Genomic DNA, 22,821 nt, shown 5'->3' with positions numbered 1-22,821 from the left:
CTACATTAATTCAGATAATACTGGCACAGACGAGCTTATAACACTGGGCAGTTGAAGGAAGTTGGTTACAATTAGCAACGGACAATGAACCACTTAGGTTGATGAACCAAAACAGAAAAAATAAGTTCCAATATTCTCTCCCTGCAACATAAATTGGTTTTGCTATCTGCAAATGAACCCTTTGAGGTCTAATACAAGAATTCAGCTCATGGTGCACTACAAAGTTATGCTGACAAGAAGAACCAACCAAAATGACTGATGCATTTAGAGAGCAATCCACATGACAGAAAGGGATAGGGTGGCAGAGAGATGGATTCTGCTGCCTATTGCCATCAAATAATACCATTTGAAAGTATTACATATGGACACAAAGAAGCCATCGCTTTCTCATACAAGCGATGATCATTTCTTGGGAACGACCCAAAGAGAAGACATTCTTAAGTCCAAGCAAATTCTCCTTGAAATTGGATTATAACTTTTGAAGATTTGCCGCACCTAATTTTTTTCTAATACAATCCATATCACCTTTTAGTTTACTTGTTCATTTAACAAACTGGTTTATCTACATTCATACATGAAAGTGCATTCTCCATTTAACTGCACACCCTTAACCTTTTTTCATCATTATCTGCAGGTAACAAGAGAGTAGCAGCTCAAGCACTTTTCTACTAAAGGTCATTGTTTAACATGTCTTGGCTGGATGATAATCTTTGGCCTCCCTCAGTCTCAAATAAAATTAACCTTTATTTAAAGCATTGTTCAGGCTACTGTTTCAGATATGTCATCCTCAGATAAGATGGAAAGCCAAAGTTTGTGTGCTTTCTTCTTTCCTGCTCAGTTGAATAAAGGATTTCACAGCACAATCAGAAGTGGATTGATCCCATATTCAAACCAATTAATTTTGCCAAAGCCTGGCATTGACCATATTTCTCTATACCAGAGCCTGCCAAGGAAAATATGGTGGCGCTTTTTGGCCTATAGGTGTGGGAGGGAGAGAGCGAGTCAGCAGCTACTCTCTCATTCTTGGTGGTGTTCCAACTCTGATCATTGACTCCCTCTGGTGATGCCGGATTCTTCCAGCAGATAGTGTTTTTCTCCTGCAATGTACAAACTGGCTGCTATATTTCTTTACAATATAGACTACACTCAACAACAGACCAAGAAGCAGAATTTATTGTCTTGAACGCGTGTCAAGAAATTCGAGGCTTGCAGAAGCACTGGAGGTACTAAAATTGATAAAAATTACATTTAAAAAATTAATGTAAAAGAGAGAAAGTGAGGTCGTGTCTGTGGTTCACTGACTGTTCAGAAACCTGATGGTGGGTGGGAAAATACTGTTTATGTATTATATGGTTGTTGGGTGTTCATCTTCAGCATTCTGCACCTTCTTCCTGATGGTAGGAGTGAGAAGTGAGTATGGCCTGGGCGATGAGGATCCTTGGGGATACAGGCCAATTTTTTGAGTCGATGCCTCTTGTAGATGTCCTTAATGGAGTAATGCCCATAATGGAGCTGGCTGAGTTCACAACTCCCTGTAGCCTATGCATTGGGACCTCTGTACCAGACAATGATGCAACCAATCAGAATGTTCTCCATGGGCCCAGCCAGTCCCCCTCCAGCCGGGGGAGTCACCCAGTCCCCCTCCAGCCGGGGGAGCCAGCCAGTCCACCCCCTCTACCAGCATCCTCCTCCAGCTGTCAGAACTTGTCCTCACCCTAATAACTTCTCCTCTGACATCCACCATCTCCAAGTCAAAGATCTAGTCACGGGTACCCACATGGACCTGAGCTCTGCCTGTCTTTTTGTTGCCTATATGGAGCAGTGCATATTGGAAGCCTCCAAGCAAGACTCCTCAACTCTTCCTCCATTGCACTGACAACTACATTGGTGCTACCTCATACACCCATGGAACTTTATCCACTTTGCTGCCAACTTTCACCTTGACCTCAAATTCATTTGGTCCACCTCCAGCAAAACTCTCCCTTTCTCGATCTGTCTCCATCTCAAGAGACAAACTCTCGAAAGACTTTTTCTACAAATCCACCAACCTCTACAGCTACTAAACGACACTCTATAAGTATTCCATTACTTTCTCAAATTCCTCCATCTCCATTGCATCTTCTCCCAGGACGAGGTCTTCCATGCCAGATCATCTGAGATGTCCTCCTTTTTCAAAATACATGCTTCCATAAGAATGGCAGAGAGGATCACTTGAGTTTCCCTACTCCTGCTTCAACATGATCGATGAGGATTGTCTGAAGAGAATGCGCAAAATCATTGATGACCTCTTCCAAACCGTACACAGCATCATTCAGCTGCTCCCATCTCATGAAAGAGATGCAGGAGTATCAGAGCCAGCACCACCAGGCTGAGGAACAGCTTCTTCCCACAGGCAGTGAGAACGTTGAACAACCATCTGAGATGCTTGTATTCACAAAGCAATATTTATTTATTTATTTATTTGTATATATGAATACTTGTTCTGCATATATATTGTTATCTGTATTCGCGTTTTAATTTTGGTTGTACGGCTATACATTTTGCACCGAGGACTGGAGAACGCTGTTTCGTCAGGTTGTACTTGTACAATCAGATGACAATAAAGTTGACTACCTCTCTGCAACCATCAACTCAGCCCTCACCTGCATGTCCTCCATTACCTGAATATGTGCCCCAACCCCCTCTGTGCAACAAGGGCTGGATTCCCCTTATCCTCACTTACTACCTCATTAGCCTTCACATCCAACATATCATCCTGTGCCATTTTTGCCCCCTAATACATGATCCCACCACCAGACACATTTGCCCTCTTCACCTTCTCCAGGGACCGCTCCCTCTGTGACTCCCCCATCCACTCCTTTTTCCCACCATTGACACCTACCCCTGTGACCGTAGGATGTGCAAAACATGGGCCCACACCTCTTCCCTCACCACCATTTAGGGCCCCAAACAGTCCTTCCAAATGAAGCAACAATTCATGGATCATCTATTGCATCCAGTGCTCCTGTTATTGTCTACATTGGAGAGAATGGATGCAGACTGGGTTGCTTCATTCAGCACCTCAGCTCTGTCTGCCACAATAGAGGCGATCTCCTAGTAGTAACCCATTTCAATGCCCCATCCCTTTCCCATGCTGACACGTGTGTCCGTGGTCTCATGCCTGCCAGACTGAGACCACTCGCAAATTGGAGGAACAACACCTTATATTCTGTCTGGGCATTAACATAGACGTCTCTGGTTTCTGTCAGCTCTATCCCCTGTCTCTCCCCATCCCCTATTTCTCCTTTCTCCTAGACCTGTTTCCCTCTTTCCCTTCCCTTCTCTTTCCCCCCAGCTCTGCATTCACACTCTCCCTGATCAATTCTCATATTTCCTCTCTCGTTCTCCTATCCATGTCTGATTATTACCTTTTTTGTGTTGAGCTGCCTAATCCTAACCCCTACCCTTCTCCCCCAGCCTTTTAATTCAGGTGCCTACCTGCTTTTTGCTTATACCTTGAAGAAGGGATTAGGCCAAAAACGTTGGTTATATACCTTTACCTTCTATGGACGCTGCAAGACCTGATGAGTTCCTCCAGCATTTTTTTGTGTTTAAAGCCATCACAGCGCCTGCAGACTTTCGTGTTTCACTAGATTACACTCTAAAATGATTTTCAGGTTAGAAAGTATTTGAGATCATAGATGTTGTACAGAAACAAGTTCTTTTCCATTTTTCATCACCACGATCACTGGATACACACCTCTGTAAGTTACAGCCTTAGCTGCACAAACTCTGGACAATTCTCATTTCTCCCATACAAACTAACCCTACTTACAAATTTTGGATCCTTGTTGAGGCAAGCCTCTACAAATTCCTTGAAGGGCTTGCTGTAATTTCCTTCCAGAGTTGGGGGGTTGTTCTTCGGAATAAGGAATAGAACTCGCATAGGATGCAACTCTGAGTTAGGTGGCTCCCCCTTTGCTAATTCAATTGCCGTTATTCCAAGGGACCAAATGTCTGCCTGAAAATTAATGTCAGAGAATGAGAAACTCTACTTGAAAAAGACTAGTTTCCTTCTTGTCTTTACTGGCAACTTTTCTACTTACAAGGATGAAGATACTGGAGGAACAGGATGACATCAGATTACAAATTTCACATGAAAAACACTGGCATTTTAAAAACTGGTACTGTTTCAGTTTGTAAATGAGACAACCGTGGAAGTCATCCAGCAGAGTTTACTAAACTCCTAACTCACCTGCTTTTTCCAGTCTATGCAGAGCGACTGGATTTTGTTCATTGCAGAATCTGTTGGTTGTAAAGAACATTCCAGTTCTCTTCATGTTTGAAAAAACCCAGACACTGCCAGAAATGTTCACAAATTAGGAGCTCACATTGCTTCTTATCCTTTGTTTTAATTTATTTAAAAGAATAATCTTGATTAATCTGTTTGCTCGTATGATGGTAAGGTTTGCTTTGCTTATTCAACCAGTTTTGCCTGCTCCCATGATATTTGCAATATGAAGCTATCCTGACACTGGACCTTTATTCATTGGGGCTTCAACCAAATGAAAAATAGGCAGAGTTAAATAATTTCTGCTGTGATCTAGTTATTAAATAATGACCCCTCGAGGAATAACATAGGTTTAATTAAAGAAAGAGGGAAAACAGAAACAAAAAAGGTACAGGAATAGAAATCAGATAAAGAAAGTGGATAAGAAGAGAGAAGCCACTCAAAAGACAAGAGACTGGAGCAAAAAACAATCTGCTGCAAGATCTTGATGAAGGGTTCTGACTCGAGACATTGAGCAGCATCCATGGGAGAAAGAGAATGGTGAATCAGCCAGTTTCCTCTAACAGATTGTTTTTTTGCTCTGGATTCCAGCATCTGCTATCTCTTTTGGCTCCAGTTTCAAACTGGAAAATTTCAGCTTTGGCTGAATGACCTGAGATCTACTAAAGTTTTCCCAATTTTCACAAATATGTAATATTCATTTATTGCTGCTTAAATAACCTCTTAATTTATTTTTCAAGGGTTAACTGCTGAACTGGTAAAATCACAAATAACAAACCACAATAATGAAATACATCGAGAAAGGAATAAAAACAAAAAGAGCAGGTCAGACCACATCAATGGGGGCAAAAACAGTTAATGTTTTAGGTCAATCAGAGTAATTCTCTAATGTCAGGTTGGATCACGTACTTGCAAATCAGCAGTTTCAATATTAAAAACAAACAAAAATCCCATGGAGCTTTTACAGGTAAGGTGAGGAGCTGGGATTTCCCTGTCTGGGGTGTCAAGAAAGAGAAATCACAGACCCAACGTAAGGGGTGATTCCTTGGAATTCACAACATAAAAGGCCCAGTCGATGAGTTTATTCAAGAGATGAATAGTTAACTTAAAATTTCATCAATAAATTCCTCAGCTTTTGGGCATATCAAGTTTGGTGCAAGTCAGCCATGACTTATTGAATGGCAAAACAGGCACAAGAGGCCAAATGTCTACACCTGGATCAATTTCTTCTGAGATCTTCTAGATGGCTGTAGTTTCTGACTTCTGTGCATGTTCATTGCAAAGCAGGTCAGGAATGAGCTGGAAATCAGATGCTGGTACACCTGCTCTTCAGCAGAGCATAAAAGTCCTGAGCTAAGGAGCTTGATGAAAAACTGAAGAGTCAGATGTACATGTGAGATGCGAGCTCAAGTGATGCTGGATTCACAGATGATGACTGAAAAGAGCAATGCAATTAATTATTAATTTCACATATACTTCAAGCAAATTTATGATTCACAACCTATAAAAATTCCTCTGAACCTATCAGTCTATCTCTGATCTACTACTCAAGAATAAGACATGACTCAATAACCACTCTATATTATGGTGGCATGACCACTGGGCTACAAGAGTGACTGTGGAACAGAGCAGGATATAAGCATCAGGCCAGATCACAACTCTTTTTCTCTCCATGACTGCTGACTGACGTGCCAAGTTTTTCTCACTCTGTCTGTTGTATTTCACATTTCCAGTATTTTGCTTTTGGGAAATAAAGGATCACCTAGACTTGAGGTACAGAGACAAAGATCACAAAAACTCAAAGGGTATACTTAAATACTACTGTGATTGGAGAAGCAATTTAATTAGCAGAAATGTAAATGTCAAGTAGTGATATGAGACAAAGCACCACACAAGAAAATGGGAACACTGGAAGAGAATTGGAACATTGAAATATTACTCAGGAATATTGGAACCAAAGATTATGCGCTTCTTTGAAGTGGCTTTGAATTACTTTGCAAAATGAAATGTTGTTAATTGAAGTTCAGGCTAAAGATTATACACGTCATGATCCTATCATGTTGGTCCTTTGGTTTTACTTCTGCACATTCAATAGACAATAGGTGCATGAGTAGGCCGTTCGGCCCTTTGAGCCAGCACTGCCATTCACAGTGATCATAGCTAATCAAGCACAATCAGTACCCCTTTCCTGCCTTCTCCCCATATCCCTGGACTCTGCTATCTTTAAGAGCTCTATCTAACTCTTTCTTGAAATCATCCAGAGAATTGGCCTCCATTGCCTTCTAAGGCAAAGCATCAACAGATCCACAACTCTCTGGGTGAAAAAGTTTTTCCTCAATTCCATTTTCAATGGCCTACCCCTCATTCTTAAACTGTGGCCTCTGGTTCTGGACTCCCCAACATTGGGAAAATGTTTCCTGCCTCTAGCATGTCCAGTCCCTTAATAATCTTATGTTTCAATTAGATCCCCTCTCATCCTATCCTTCTAAATTCTAGTGTGTACAAGCCCAGTTGCTCCACCTTCCTCAGAATTAACCTCATAAACCTATGCTGCATTCCCTCAATAACAAGAATGTCCTTCCTCAAGTTTGGAGACTAAAACTGCACACCAGGACCCTGTGCAACTGCAGAAGGACCTCTCTGCTCCTATCCTCAACTCCCCAACTCCCCTTGTTATGAAGGCCAACATGTCATTAGCTTTTTTTCACTGCCTGCTGTACATGTATGTTTACTTTCAGTGAGTGCTGAACAAGGACACCTAGATCTCATTGTACTTCCCCTTTTCATAACTTGACGCCATTCAGATAGTAATCTGCGTTCCTGTTCTTGCCACATTAAACTGCATTTGCCATGTACCTGCCCACTCACAAACCTGTCCAAGTCAGCCTGCATTCTCATAACATTCTCCTCACATTTCACGCTGTCACTCTGCTTTGTGCCATCTGCAAATTTGCAAATGTTACTTTTAATCCCTTCATCTAAGTCATTAATGTATATTGTAGATAAATATGGTCCCAGCATCGAGCCTTGCGTACCCCACTAGTCACTGCCTGCTATTCTGAAAGGTATCAGTTAATCCCTACTCTTTTTTCCTGTCTACCAACTAATTTTCTATCCATGTCAGTACCCTACCCTCAATACCATGTGCTCTCATTTTGCCCACTAATCTCCTATGTGGGACCTTATAAAGGCTTTCTGAAAGTCCAGGTAAACTACATCCACTGGCTCTGCTTGTCCATTTTCATAGTTACATCTCAAAAAATTCCAAAAGATTAGTCAAGCATTATTTCCTCTTTGTAAATCCATGCTGACTCGGACCGATCCAGTTATTACTATCCAAATGTGTTGCTATTTCATCTTTTATAATTGACTCCAGCATCTTCCCCCACCAGTGATGTCAGGCTAACTGGTCTATAATGCCCTGTTTTCTCTCTCCCTCCTTTCTTAAAAAGTGGGATAACATTAGCTACCCTCCAATCTGCAGGAACTGATCCTGAATCTATAGAACATTGGTAAATGATTAACAATGCATCCACAATTTCTAGAGACACCTCCTTAAGTACCCAGGGATGCGACCATCAGGGCCTAGAAATTTATCAGTGTTAAGTCCCATCAGTGTACCCAACACCATTTTCTGCTTAATATGAATTTCCTTCAGTTCCTCCGTTACATCTGGGAGACTGTAAAGACTCAGGCATTATCTTGAGAATGTGGAGATAATTGGGCCATGAATGCTTCTGAGTTGGTGCCTGGCCATAAGTACTCATCGTTGTAATGACATTGCATAAATATTATAAAGGGAAATCACTGCAGAAGATGACACAAAAAAAAATATTTAAATTTACTACATTTACTTTAATGTATAGTGAAATGCTTTCAAAGCAAGAGGGGGCAATAGTTGACAAAGGAGAAAAAATAAAATGGGTTTTTGCAAACTACAAATGTTACCTTTTAAAGCAGGCAATGCCTTAATGCACTTTGCATTTCCACAAAGGTGGTCTAAATCAAGTAAAATCACTTGAGGAAGATGCCTCCAGAGCAATTGGTCACACTGCGTATCTTAGAACTGATGGGCTGAATATCATATAATTTTCCCTCCTTTCCATCAATTGAGCCGTCGGAAGTCATTCACCCAGATCAATGGAGCAATGAAATACATACTACTATTCAAATATTGCTCCTGGAATGATATGTGGTCTATATTGGAATTTTTGTTTCTGTTTTACATGTGCTGAAGGTATTTGGTTGACAGCATCAGGGATAAATGTGAAAGAGAGCCAGAACACAAATCCAAAAACCACATTCAACCATTTGTTCACTCACTTTGAAGTCGTACGCAGACTGCTTGATGACTTCTGGTGCCATCCAGAAGGGCGTGCCCACAAAAGTGTTCCTCTTTATTTGTGTATCTGTTAGTTGGCCAGCAACTCCAAAGTCTGCGAGCTTGACGTCACCTTGTTCCGACAGTAATACATTAGCAGCTGTGGAGAGGTGACAAAACAGAACATTATAATTAACATTTATGACATTTGTGTATTAGTACATGACAATAAAAGAATCTTGAACTACTGAAGCCACTGAAAACATATTTCTATGATTCAGCAATGCTTCATTAAGTCCCCAGAATCAGAAGGCTATGGGTTCACATCCAACTCGAGACTGAAACACCAAAACCTGAACCGATACTCAAGTGTAACACTGGATTACAGATGAAAAACAACCTGGGATCAGGAATGGGTAGGCACATTTGGCCAATCACAGCAAACAAATGGCTTTCTACTTCTGGAGCACAGCAATAGTAAAGTCTCCCCTTATTCCCAACTCCACTTGGCAATTGCATTATTCTTACTCCTGGCTCAAATGCACTGAGCTCACTCGAGTTGTGGTTTGAGTTCATGTCCAGTTTCAGAACAAGAATGACATACGAAGTCATCCATGATGTGCAATACCCATGGAGTAGTCAGGCCTGATACACCGTTATCCTGTCATTTTGACTTCTGAGATCACCAATTCAAACATGCAACCAATCCATCAGATGAAAACCACAACTTAAACTTGTAACAAAATAGTTGCTGCCTTCTTCACTGCAGAAAATCATTGTGTATCCAGCAGATATGCATACCTTTAATATCTCTGTGAATTTTCCGTTCTGAATGCAGATAGTCTAAACCTTTAAGGATTTCCCGAAGAATTGTGGCAATGTACGTCTCCTCCAGAGGGCCTGGTTTCAGCTGAAAAGACCAAACCAGTGAATTAACTGTGTTGATGGACCAGGAAACGTTATGCAAATTATCAGACTACTCTGTGGGAAAACCACTGGTTCCATTGGCAACCTGCAACGCTTTAAACAATCTTCACTACCCAGAGGTCAGAGGTGAAGAATTAGTTTGGGCCATTTGTGATCACAGGCAAATAAATTACCTTCAAGAACATGCAAGGGAAGCCTCAACTGGCCAAATACCTCAAAGAAACAAAATGTCCCCAATCTTATTCCTCGGGCTCCTGCTGGGCTATTTTGGGATGATGTGAAACTCCAGAGAGTGGACTGGACATCAAAATGATCAACAATGAAGCCCAGGATTGTCCTTTGAAGAAATTCAGTTCACGAGTTCTGCAAAACATCTACTTTTTGCTTTCACTCGTGAAGAGAGAGTTATGAGCTATATATGAAATGGGGATCTACAAGTGAATTGTTGCTTCATCTTCAGTTCGTGTTTGGATAGTGGGAAGGTAAAGAGGTTAAATGACAGGTGCCCAAGAAAGGGTTGTAAAAATTACATAATTCATTGGGATGAAAAAATGAACCAGAAAATAACGGAGAGAACTGTCCTAGTGGAATGATGAAAGGGGAGAGGAAGCAATGGGAAAATATCTCATTGAATTGGACTGAAATTATGAAATATGATCTATTGAAAAAGAGGTGGGTGGAAGAGGAACACATGGGGAACCTATCCTTGCTCTAGGTGGAAGGACTACAATTGAATGCAGGGCCTAGAACAAAAAGATCAGGGTCCTGCTGAAAGAGAAGGTGGGTCAAGTCGCATCTATGGTGGGAAAAGCAATGGTAGTAGGGAAAGCCACTGTCAAGGGAAAGGGAAGTCATCTCAAAGACAGTGGTAAAAGTGTGGTTATCAGAACAGATATGACAGAGTCAGAAAAACTAGGTCTTAATTACTAGGAGAATGGAACAGAATCTTCAGAGAAAGCAGATTGGGAGATGGCCTTGTCAAGACAGCTAATGTGAACTATAGGCCTTTAATAAATATAAAGATGGAAAATACTGGAAATTCTCTCTTGCATCTGCTCCATCTGAGCACATTCCACTTTTAAACTATCAGAATAGAGATAGAATTCCTCAGACCTCACCTTTCACCCCAATAGCTTTTGCATCTGCCATTTCATCCTTGGCCACTTCTATGGCTCCAACTAGATTCATTCACCTTCACATCTTTCCTTCTCCCTTTTTGCTTTCCACAGGGTCTATTCCATCTAGGACTCCGTGGTATGTTCATGCCTTTCCAACCAACAAGTCTATGGTACTTTACCCTGCAACCATCAGAAGTACTACACTGGTCCCTTCGTCTCCTCCCTTGCCACCACTAAGAGACCAGAACAAATATTCCTCTGTGGCAGAAATTCACGTGCACCTTCTCCTACTTGGACTTCTACCTTCTCTTACTAGGGAACAATTTTACAAAACATCTGTGCTCAGGATATTTCCAAGCATTTGCATTTGGTTATATGTCATTTTAACTCCCCTTACAAATCTCACATCAACCAATCTATCCTCAGCATTCTCGAATGGCTTAACAAGGCCAACACAAACAAGAAAATCAGGACCTCATATTTTGCTTTATCAGTAAATGTTCCAATTTCAGATATCCCATACCCTGTGTTCTTATCCAGCCCCCCAAGTTCTCATGCAATACACAAATGTGCAAGAGAAACACAGAAGGCCAAACAAAATCTAAAGGAAGTAAAGGTAATCAACACTGAACCGGAGCCCTTCATCAGGGTTGATCAAAAAGCAAGACAGGCAGGCTCATGAATTAAAAGGTGGAGGAGGAAAGAGGAAGGAAGAAGCAGGGTAAGGAGTTAAACCTCCCTTGAGTCTCTCTCTCTCTCTTTCCCTATCCCTCTGCCTTCTTTCCTCCACTCCCCCTTCTCTCTGCATTCAAAGTTAGCCCCTCCCTCTATCACTTCTCAGCTTTGTTCCCTTAGAACCAGAGAACATTGCAGCACAGAAATAAACCTTTCTAGTCTTTTTTGAACTATTCTGTCTAGTCCCACTAACCTACACCTAGTCCATTACCCTCCATATCCCTCCCATCCATACATCTATCCAAATTTTCCTTAAATGTTAACATTTAGCTTGCATTTACCACTTCAGCTGGCATCTCTTTCCACACTCCCACCACTCTTTGTGTGAAGAAGTTTCCCCTGATGTTTCCACTATACTTTTCCCCTTTCACCCTTAAGCCATGTACTTTGGTTTGTATCTCACCTACCTTCAGTGAAAAAACCTATCTACATTTACTCTCTCTATACCCCTCATAATTTTAAATACCTCTATCAAATCCCCCCTTATTCTTCTACGCTCCAGGGAATAAAGTCTTAACTTGTTTAACCTTTCCCTTTAACTTAGTCCCTAAAGTCCAGACAACATCCTGCTAAATCTTCTATCTTATTTCTATCTCATCCTGTAGTTAGGTGACAACTGTATACAATACTCCAAATTTGACCACCAATGTCAACTTTAACATAACATCCCAAATCCTATTATACTTAATACTTAGATTTATGAAAGAAATATGTCAAAACCTCCCACTTATGTATCTACCCAGGTTTCTTCTTCCTTCTCCCCCAACTCATTCCATCTCATCATCCCTCCCTCATTCTGTTCTTACTAGTCTTCATTTATCCTTCTCTCTCTATCTAGCTTTAATTTTAAGTTTCTGCCGACACCTACCAACATCATCCTGCCCTTTTAACTCTATGCTGGTCCTCTTTCCTTTACTCTTAGCCCTGAAGCAGAACCTCCCCATGATAGATTGATCATTCTTTCCCCTCCATGGATGTTGCTGACCTAACAAGTTCTTCTAGCTGTTTGCACGTTGCTCCACATTCCATCATTTGCAGTCTCTTGTGACTCCTTCTTTGAATTTGATTTATTCCATCCAGTAAATTCCACTCAATAGCAAATATATTGCTAAATAGCGCAACTACTTCACTAGGTCCCAGAAATCTTTGAAGTTCATAATTAATAACACCATCAGGAAGTCTGACCTTGCAGAATATGTATAAAAGAATACATTTTAAACTTTTATTTAAAAAAAAAGAATAGGGCAACCGAGGAAAACAGTTTACAAGCTATTTTAGGTTTGGGGGTTTAAATACATTTAGACAGTGAAACTCTAGTATCCTTATAGCACAATTTAAAAACAATCCTGAAACTGAGAATGAAGCTTAATATCATTCCCTGATAGCACTGGCTTCCTGAATTAGAACGTACCTAGACAAAGTACAGTGGCATCAAATTTAAAAACTGTACTCACCAAGTCCAATGCGGAGCCTCCACCGAGATATTCCATGATTATCCATAATTTTGTGCCCTAGAGACCAAACAATTTCTCGATTAACCACAATCCCTATATACAACTCAAGGCTTTCCCCAAATACACCTGACACAAGTTGCACTGATAACAAATTTCCTAACTTTCTCTCAAAATCCCATTCTTGTTCAAATTGAGAAAAAAAACTATCTTGCAATTATGTACAAATCAGACATTGTTTTGCCAAAGATGGAGTTTCTCAGCACCTGCAAATTTCGGTGGCAAAATATCCAGCAACTTTGTCCTTTGAAACTCAGGGCAACATAAATCAAAGTTTTGCTGTAGAATTCTGCTTATGTCCAATGTTAATTTTTGGTTTCTCTCTCCCCATTTCTTACTGGACAGACCAATGCTTCCCAGTCAAATTCCTCATGCCCAATCTTTCTCAGAATTACTTTTGAATATTTCTCATTACTTGGTTTCAATCATTCTATCACCATTCCCTTGTTCACTTTCTCCAATTTCTTTCCTATGCACTTAATGCATACACTTCTCCAAAATTCAAAGCCTTTCATATCCTTACCATTTATCTTGTAATTTCCTGCAATATTTGACATTTTAAATTAATTACACCTGAAATGAAGGTTACTTTACAATCAAATGTCCCACTGATTTTGACCAACTATACAGGCAAGTTTATTACCTTTAAACTTTTATAATTATACCCAAAATTTGTCTAAATTCTTTAATATTTCTGAGTGGCTAGCTTCTGCTGAGCCCAGCAAAACCACTATAAAGAGCATAACAGTAACTAAAACACATCAGCATTATCCTTTGTTTCCTGTGAGAGTCAATATTGAATCCAAGTTGCCAATGGATCTTTTTACTTAAAAATCAGTGTTTCATGTAAAACGTTGTTAAAGGCCTTGCTAAAACTCTGACTATGCAGACTCCTCTCCTTCACTGACTTTAAAAAGTTTAACATTGTCCTAAATGATCATCCCAACAAATCCATGCGGACTCCTCTTGATTGGTGACTTAAAAAGTATTTGTAACTTTCAATTCTGTTCTGATTTCTTCTTCAAACTGATGTTAGACTGATTGAGCTAAAATTCTTTACTCTCTTCTTTTGTACCTTCACTCGTAGTTTTCCAAACCGTTCCAGACACAGTTATAACCAGAGAGGATGGAAAATGTGGATCTGTGGCCACCATTTCCTCCCATTGCTTACTTAGCAGCTAACTCTTGCCTATACCAAGCAATTTATCTAACTTATGAATGTTAAGCTCTTTAATATTTTGTCTTTTGTTCACCAATCTTGCGCTTGAGCTCATGGAAAGCTCTCAGGACTCCATTCCATTTGCCACTTTCCCAAATCAACTGGTTCTCCCTTATTTCTTCCATGAATCACATTCTTTTTTGCATTTTCATTTTTATTTTTGTGCACACTTAAATTTCCAAGGTTTCTCCTTTGTATAACTGACTTTAGCCAGAATTAAAAGGGTGCAAGGAACTCTTAACCATGTAACCTAACTAAATAAAATTAATAGTAATCACCCAATTTCTTTGAAATTAGGTACAGCTAATTCCACAAGGAAAATAATTTTCTGTAATCTTAAAACAATTTTACATTCAAGGTGTGGAGTTGGAGACTAATGTAGGCCAACAAAGATGGGTGATGGATGAGTGATGTTTAACATTTATTTATTTGGCCAAGGTGCCACAAAAAAAAATGTGGTGGCAAATTACACTTCAGGATTAGATAGAGCAAACTCAACTGATAAATATATCATACTCAATTTGAAACTTAAATGCAGGTTTTGGTTTCCAACCATCTGAACAAGTGTTGAAAACAACAAGTTGACCTAACTAAGATTTTCTTATATTTAAAAATTCTTGTCAATAAATTTTGTGATATACTGATTTCTCTGATAAATTTATAGAATTTGTTCAAAGCTCTATTTCTCATCATCTTCCAAACTAACTGCCCGCAGGTCTTCTGACAGGAACTTCTATATAATTAATCATTTCATCGCATGATCCAGTCACTTGCTTCCTTACAGAGGATTACTCAGCTATTAGATTAAGTTGTACTTCCTGTGCTTTTCAAACCTGCTTGGTCCAAAATAGAAAGTCTGTTGAAGAATATCTAATCAAGAGATGTGATGTTGGAGAGCGAGTAGAAATGTAAAAACAGAGCTCCAAGGAAGACTAAATTTGTTTTTAAAACAGCCAAAAATACCCTAGTATTAAAAGAAAGTACAGAATGAATTAAATAATCACCGAAGTGATGGGGAAGAAGAAGATGATAAATGGTAAAAAAATTATTGGCTCAATACCCCACGACGATCCTGTGTGACAGCCCCGTGTTGGCGAAAATGGCAGAGCCTGCCTGAAGCACTTGGGGGAGGAGAAGAGGATGATCAAGTCACAACCCGCTCCGTAGGCGAACAGGCACTGAAATCACCCCACCCCCCCCCCCCCCCCAAAGATATCAAGGAAGCAGAGCTATGAGGGTGGGCAGGCCCGGAAGAAAACGTGGGCGCTGTGACAGAAGGAACAATGCCCGCGCTACTAGGTGAGGCCCACACACGGAGGGGAATGAGGGGCAAGGGCACCACCAGCACAGGGATCAACGGAGGGGGCGAAGGAATGTGTGAGCATTCAAGGCTCAGCGCCAAAAGAACAGCGAAGAAGAAAAGGTGCAAATAGCACCACAGATTTACCCTTACCTGCAGAGAGGGGTGAATCACAGGTGCAGCAGCAATACTCCAGCGACGGCGGAGATGACTCCAACCCAGCGGTGATGGCATCGGGCAGTAGCAGAGCAGGATGAAAAGTACAACCCGAATTCGGAGACAGACAAGAGGAAAAAAATGGAACAGAAAGGAAAAAGAGGACTGGAGTCTTTTATGAGAGACATTAAAGTGATGATGGAAAGAGTCATAGATGCTTCTGAAAACAGAATTTAAAAGTTTTAAGAGATTTGTCAATGGAACTGGGTGAAGTTAGGAAAGCCATGGAAGAACTATCAGGAAGGGTGACTACAGTAGAGGAAAGGATGGAAGGTAACATGCAGAGATTGGAAAATGACAGGAAAACCTGGCCAAGGGAGAAAGAAAAAATATTGGATAGACAAGATACTCTTGAGAACTCAACAAAATAAGTAACATAAAAATTGCAGGGTTGAAAGAGGAGATAGAAGGGAGAGTTCCAATAGCATTCTTTAGGGAATGGATCCCAAAAATATTGGGGAGAGAATGGGGGGGGGGGGGAAGGTCCAAATAGAAAGGGCTAGTCACTCTCCCCTTCCAAAGCCGGGTCCGGGACAGTACCCCTCATCTGTCCTGATCAGATTGACCAGATAGGGAAAAAATTTTTATGGGCAGCAGCTTTCCAAGCAAGGGAGAGGGAAAACCCTATGGAATATGAGGGTGGGGGGTGAGGGGGTAGTCCTCTTCCATCCAAATGTCATCACGGTGCTCCTTAAAAAATTTTGAGAATTTGATCTGGTCAGGAAAATTTCAAAAAACAAGGGAATTGGGTCAACTTTGTTATATCCAGCAACCCTGAAAATATTCATGGAATTTCTTTTTAAAATGAGGCTGGAGAAGCATTGCAATACATTAATACTTTGTCTTCTGTCCAAAAAAAAACCCAAGGAAGATGGGGAGAGAAGGAATTCTAGGCTAAAGGCTGTGTATACAGTTGGCTATACACAATGTGAATACAGTTAAAGCATATATTGTAATTGGTTTATCAAAAGTAAATGTCATAAAAAACATTCATTGTGAGCTCTGGAGCAGCTAAGAAGGGGAATGGAAGGATTGGGTGGGGGGGGAGGGTAAGGTGTAAGGGCTATCTACTACCTATTTGGGGTATCTGTCTTAATTTCCCAGGATTTATACATGACCAGCTGGATCAAAAGGAAGAGCACTATGGACTGGCCAAAAAGAGGATATTTTGTGAGAGAGGTAAAGGGAAAGAATCAAAGGAAAAAGAGCTAGGACATGGATGAAACAATCAAATTTTTGAGCTTCAATGTAATGGCTTAAATGGATTAGTGAAGAGGAAGAGAGTCTTGGCACACATTAAAAAAAAGAAGGTGGATGTTGACTTTTCACAGGAGACCCATCTTATGAATAATGAGCATCAAAAAAGAACCTGGGTGAGACTAGCTATTTTAATAGGAAAAAATGTCCCAGTTAAGGTCAAAAGCATGGTGATAAACCTAGTTGGTAGATTGGTAATGGTACATTGTCAATATATATTCTGAACCCTTGACATTCATGAATATATACGCTCCTAATGTTGATGACAAAAAATGTATACAAAATGTCTTTTTGCAATTGGTGGAAGGGTGGGAAAATGTCTTAATTGGAAGGGAATTCAGTTTTTGCCTGGATCCAGTAATGGACAAATCAGCCAAGTGTCAAGAGCTAGGGCGGCAAAAGCAACCGCAGCCTTCAAGAAAGAGTTAAATCTGGTGGATGCTTGGAGACGATGGAATCTGAGGAAGAGGGATTACTCCTTCTACTCAAAACACCACAACTCTTACACCAGAATTAACCAGCTAGAGGACAGAATTGTAGAAAATGAATATACAGCAAGGCTATTACAAGATCATTCATCTTTGACCTTAACTATTGTCATGACAGATAAACAAGCCACATGTACAGCTGGTACCTTAATCCATTACTTGAAAAACAGGAGTTTTGCCGTTACCTCAGAGCTCAAATAGAAATGTTTTACGAAACCAACTATGCCTCTATTGCCAACAAATTTCTGTTATGGGATACATTTAAAAGCTTTTCTGAGAGGACAAATAATTGGATACACTAAAAGTATTAAAAGAGAGCACATGAGGGAGGACAATGAATTGGAATAAGAGATAATTCCATTGGAAAAGGGCTACCAAAGATCAGGCTCTGAGAGAAAGCACAGAACACTAATAAATAAAAAGCTCAAGTACAATTCTTTGCAAACATACAAAATGGAAAAAGCAATATTTAGATCCAAGCAAAGCTAGGGGAAAGAGCCCACAAGATATTGTCCTGGCAGTTGAGGCCAGAGGATGGATGTGGACTTTTCACAGGAGACCCATCTTATGGCAGCTGAGGGCAGAGGAAACTGCAAGGATAATCAATGCAATTCAAATAGGGCCAGACAGGATTTCTTACAAACTGAAAGAAACAAATGAGATGTTTAGACAGTTTTATATACAATTAAATAAATCTGAATCGAAGGGGGATAAAATGGAGGAATTCTTGTCCAACTTGGAATTGTCAAATTTAGAATCTGAGGAGTGGAAAGGATTAGATATTCCCTTCTTGGTTGAAGAAATAGTAAAAGCATTGAGCTCACTGCAGACTAACAGGTCTCCAGGGGAGGATGGGTTCCTTCCTGAGTTTTATTTAGAATTCAAGGACCTGTAAATGCCACTATTTATGGATGCAGTGGAACAGAAGGCTGAGTCTCATATCCTTCCAGTCTTTTCCGATGGCAATAATTACTGTATTTCCTAAAAAAGGATAAGGACTCACTAAAGCCATCCTCTTTTATTTTATGAAACCAATCTCACTTTTGAATACTGGTTTTAAAATAATATCCAAAGCTTTGGCAAATAGATTGGCTTGGTATCTATCAAAATTAGTAAATCCAGATCAAGTGGGGTTTGTGTATAAAAGACAATTGGCAGACAATATAGGTAAACTACTTAATATAATATACCTGGCACAGTCAAGGGCAGATCCAAGTATAGCCGTGCCACTTGATGCTGAAAAAGCCTTTAATAGACTGGAGTGGGATTTTTTGGTGAAAGTGATGGAAAAATTTGGGTTTGGACATTCATTCATGAATTGGGTTAAAGCATTGTACCACAAATCCAAGGCCAAAGTTGTCACTAATGGACAGATATCTCCAGCCTTCCCACTGACCAGATCTAGCAGACAGGATTGTGCACCATCTATTCATATTGGCTATTGAACCGTTAGCGGAAGCCATTCGCCAGGATCCAGGCATCAAAGGGTTTAGAGTGGGCCAGGAAGAACACAAATTAATTTATTTGCGAATGATGTTTTGATATATTTTACAGAGCCAGTAGGGTCATTGGCCAGGTTGCAGACTAATACTGGAGGACAATGCAAAATCTTGGGATATAAAATTAATTACAATAAGAGTGAAATAAAGTTGCTAACAAAATGGGAGTATTAGAAATACCAACAGTCGAGTAAATTTTAGTGCCTGCAAAAGGGGATGAAATATTTGGGAATATGGATAGATAAGAATTTACAAAATTTATATAAACTGAGTTAGCTCTCCCTATTTGGAAATATTGAGGAGGATGCACCTGCCTATAACATTGATTGGCAGGGTTAACTGGATTAAAATGAACGTGATGCCAAGACTACAATACCTCTTTCAATCTTTGCCCATACCGCTGACCCAGAGTTTTCTTTTCAAAACACTTAAAAGATGTATCAGACGCTAATCCTAGTTCCTGTGGAAGAATAGAGTCTCCATGGAAATATTGACCTGGGACTATAGCCTGGGAGGAATGAGGCTCCCAGACTTTAAAAAATAATATTCAGCAGCCCAAGGTTTATCACCTTTTTCTTTGAGGGGGACGGTTTACCCTCCTGGGCACAAATTGGTCTATACACGATAGGGGAGGAGACAGCTGGATAAATTATTTACAAATGGGATACCAAATTAATAATGCAAAAAACCAGATTATTGGGTTAAAAGTAGGGTTGTTCCCTAAAACAACCCTAACCCAGAACAAATTAATTCCCTATGGCTATGGGTAACAAGATCCTGGATACCGGTGCCAGAAAGGAATCAGGTGTATCGAGGACTGTTATGAGAAGGGGAAGCTTGTGTCATTCAAGCAATTAAAAAACAAACTTGACTTATCAAACAAGACTTTCTTCTGCTATCTTCAATTAAGATTTTTGAGGAACAAATTAGATATGTCTATGGGCCTGCTGCTGTGGAGGCTCTAATTCGAAGGGGGAAATCACATGCAAATTCATTTCAGCCATGTATCTCCTGTTCCAAAACAAGAGTCCATAAAGTGACGCAAAGATGGGAACAACAATTCCTGAGTGATGCTGGTCTGACCTCTGCCAGGACAGCATAAAGGTGATTATTAATACCAGATATAGGCTGGTGCAATACAATTTTTTGCACCAGCTGTACCTTGCGCTACAAAAATTACATAAGGTAAAATCATAAATCTCTGAATGACGCTTGCGACACGTCGAAACGCAAATGTGATTAGGCTTCCCATGGCCTTTCTCAATAAGAATAATAGGATCTCACAAGCCCTGAAATACTGAGAACGAGGAGACAATTTGTAAGTCTTTACTGCTTCCTTTCCCTTTGTGTTCCTTATGCATTTGTATTGTTATTTTTGATAATTGATTTTTATGTTTTTACCTGGGTTGAAGTGGGAGGGAGGGTGAAGAATGATTTGGGGAGAGGGGGTGGAGAAGGTTGCGTGGGGTGGAGGGGGGAGGGAAGTGAAAAAGGAGGACTCGGTAAACAATGACCTGTAAAAGGGGAGGGTTGTTCCCCTGGCTAATATGAGTATGTAAAACAATAAATAAAATTTTCCAAAAAAAAATCTAATCAAGATGCCTCTCATATCAAAAACTATAAATATTCAGCAATTCAGCCAGCATCTGAGAGAAGCATTTCCAGGCAATGATGATAACAGAAACTGAAGTAGGTTTTTCCCCCTCAAAAGATAATGCCCAACTCGATAGCACATCTTACATTTTTTGGTTTTATTTCAGACTTCTAGCATCCATATTACTTTCCTTTTATTGAAAGATTACTTTTGATTCTTTTAGCTTGTCTGCATAACAACCTCCACTCCATGCCCTTCCCAAACACTTTATGCTCATTATTAAAAGTAAGGACTATGTGCAAAGATTAATAGATGAAACAAGCAAATATTCACAAAACACTGTACCAGTGTTTTGTACACTGTACAACCTTCAAATAATAAACATCACAGAAACTGCACTACCACAAATGTTGGCTTCTTTTTAAATAAATTTTAATATATAGTGTTACTTCCTGCTTATTCCTTTTTCAATATTTCTTTGGCTTGGCTTCGTGGACGAAGATTTATGGAGGGGGTAAAAAGTCCACGTCAGCTGCAGGCTCGTTTGTGGCTGACAAGTCCGATGCGGGACAGGCAGACACGGTTGCAGCGGTTGCAGGGGAAAATTGGTTGGTTGGGGTTGGGTGTTGGGTTTTTCCTCCTTTGCCTTTTGTCAGTGAGGTGGGCTCTGCGGTCTTCTTCAAAGGAGGTTGCTGCCCGCCAAACTGTGAGGCGCCAAGATGCACGGTTTGAGGCGTTTTCAGCCCACTGGCAGTGGTCAATGTGGCAGGCACCAAGAGATTTCTTTAGGCAGTCCTTGTACCTTTTCTTTGGTGCACCTCTGTCACGGTGGCCAGTGGAGAGCTCGCCATATAACACGATCTTGGGAAGGCGATGGTCCTCCATTCTGGAGACGTGACCCATCCAGCGAAGCTGGATCTTCAGCAGCGTGGACTCGATGCTGTCGACCTCTGCCATCTCGAGTACTTCGACGTTAGGGATGAAAGCGCTCCAATGGATGTTGAGGATGGAGCGGAGACAACGCTGGTGGAAGCGTTCTAGGAGCCGTAGGTGGTGCCGGTAGAGGACCCATGATTCGGAGCCGAACAGGAGTGTGGGTATGACAACGGCTCTGTATACGCTTATCTTTGTGAGGTTTTTCAGTTGGTTGTTTTTCCAGACTCTTTTGTGTAGTCTTCCAAAGGCGCTATTTGCCTTGGCGAGTCTGTTGGCTATCTCATTGTCGATCCTTGCATCTGATGAAATGGTGCAACCGAGATAGGTAAACTGGTTGACCGTTTTGAGTTTTGTGTGCCCGATGGAGATGTGGGGGGGCTGGTAGTCATGGTGGGGAGCTGGCTGATGGAGGACCTCAGTTTTCATCAGGCTGAATTCTAGGCCAAACATTTTGGCAGTTTCCGCAAAGCAGGACGTCAAGCGCTGAAGACCTGGCTCTGAATGGGCAACTAAAGCGGCATTGTCTGCAAAGAGTAGTTCAAGGACAAGTTTCTCTTGTGTCTTGGTGTGAGCTTGCAGGCGCCTCAGATGCGGTACCGGATGTAAACAGCGTCTTCATTGTTGGGGTCTTTCATGGCTTGGTTCATCATCATGCTGAAGAAGATTGAAAAGAGGGTTGGTGCGAGAACACAGCCTTGCTTCACGCCATTGTTAATGGAGAAGGGTTCAGAGAGCTCATTGCTGTAGCTGACCCGACCTTGTTGGTTTTCGTGCAGTTGGATAATCATGTTGAGGAACTTTGGGGGACATCCGATGCGCTCTAGTATTTGCCAAAGCCCTTTCCTGCTCACGGTGTCGAAGGCTTTGGTGAGGTCAACAAAGGTGATGTTTTGTTCTCTGCAGTTTTCTTGGAGCTGAATGAGGGCAAAGACCATGTCAGTAGTTCCTCTGTTTGCGCGAAAGCCGCATTGTGATTCTGGGAGAATATTCTCGGCGACACTAGATATTATTCTATTTAGTAGAATCCTAGCGAAGATTTTGACTGCAATGGAGAGCAACGTGATTCCCCTGTAGTTTGAGCAGTCTGATTTCTCGCCTTTGTTTTTGTACAGGGTGATGATGGTGGCATCACGAAGATCCTGAGGCAGTTTTCCTTGGTCCCAACAAAGCTTGAAAAACTCATGCAGTTTGGCATGCAGAGTTTTGCCGCCAGCCTTCCAGACAGAGGTCTGGATTCCATCCATACCTGCTGCTTTGCCACTTTTCAGTTGTTCGATTGCCTTATATGTCTCATCCTGGGTGAGGACATCATCCAGCTCTAGCCTATGGGGCTGTTGAGGGAGCTGGAGCAGGGCGGAATCTTGGACTGAGCGGTTGGCACTGAAAAGAGATTGGAAGTGTTCTGACCATCGGTTGAGGATGGAGATCTT

At 40.9% G+C, this 22,821-nt stretch overlaps 1 protein-coding gene across 4 annotated transcripts in view; it reads right to left on the bottom strand.

Annotated features, from left to right (window-relative positions):
* Window positions 1-22,821, bottom strand: part of stk25b (serine/threonine kinase 25b) — a 96,512-nt gene that overhangs the window by 30,098 nt on the left and 43,593 nt on the right. For 3 of the 4 annotated variants that reach the window (XM_069896362.1, XM_069896363.1, XM_069896365.1), the window contains 4 exons: window positions 12,826-12,882; window positions 9,393-9,501; window positions 8,594-8,751; window positions 3,815-4,000 (listed from right to left, as the gene is read on the bottom strand). In XM_069896362.1, coding sequence (XP_069752463.1) covers window positions 3,815-4,000; window positions 8,594-8,751; window positions 9,393-9,501; window positions 12,826-12,882 — 510 coding nt within the window. Of the gene's footprint in view, window positions 1-3,814; window positions 4,001-8,593; window positions 8,752-9,392; window positions 9,502-12,825; window positions 12,883-15,554; window positions 17,435-22,821 lie in introns of those variants that run through there. The other variant, XM_069896364.1, reaches the window with a different exon arrangement.

The sequence above is a fragment of the Narcine bancroftii genome, chromosome 9 (assembly GCF_036971445.1).
Source record: "Narcine bancroftii isolate sNarBan1 chromosome 9, sNarBan1.hap1, whole genome shotgun sequence".
NCBI lineage: Eukaryota > Metazoa > Chordata > Chondrichthyes > Torpediniformes > Narcinidae > Narcine > Narcine bancroftii.
The sequence above is the reverse complement of the archived record's forward strand: the minus strand, read 5'-3'. Positions and strand labels throughout refer to the sequence as shown.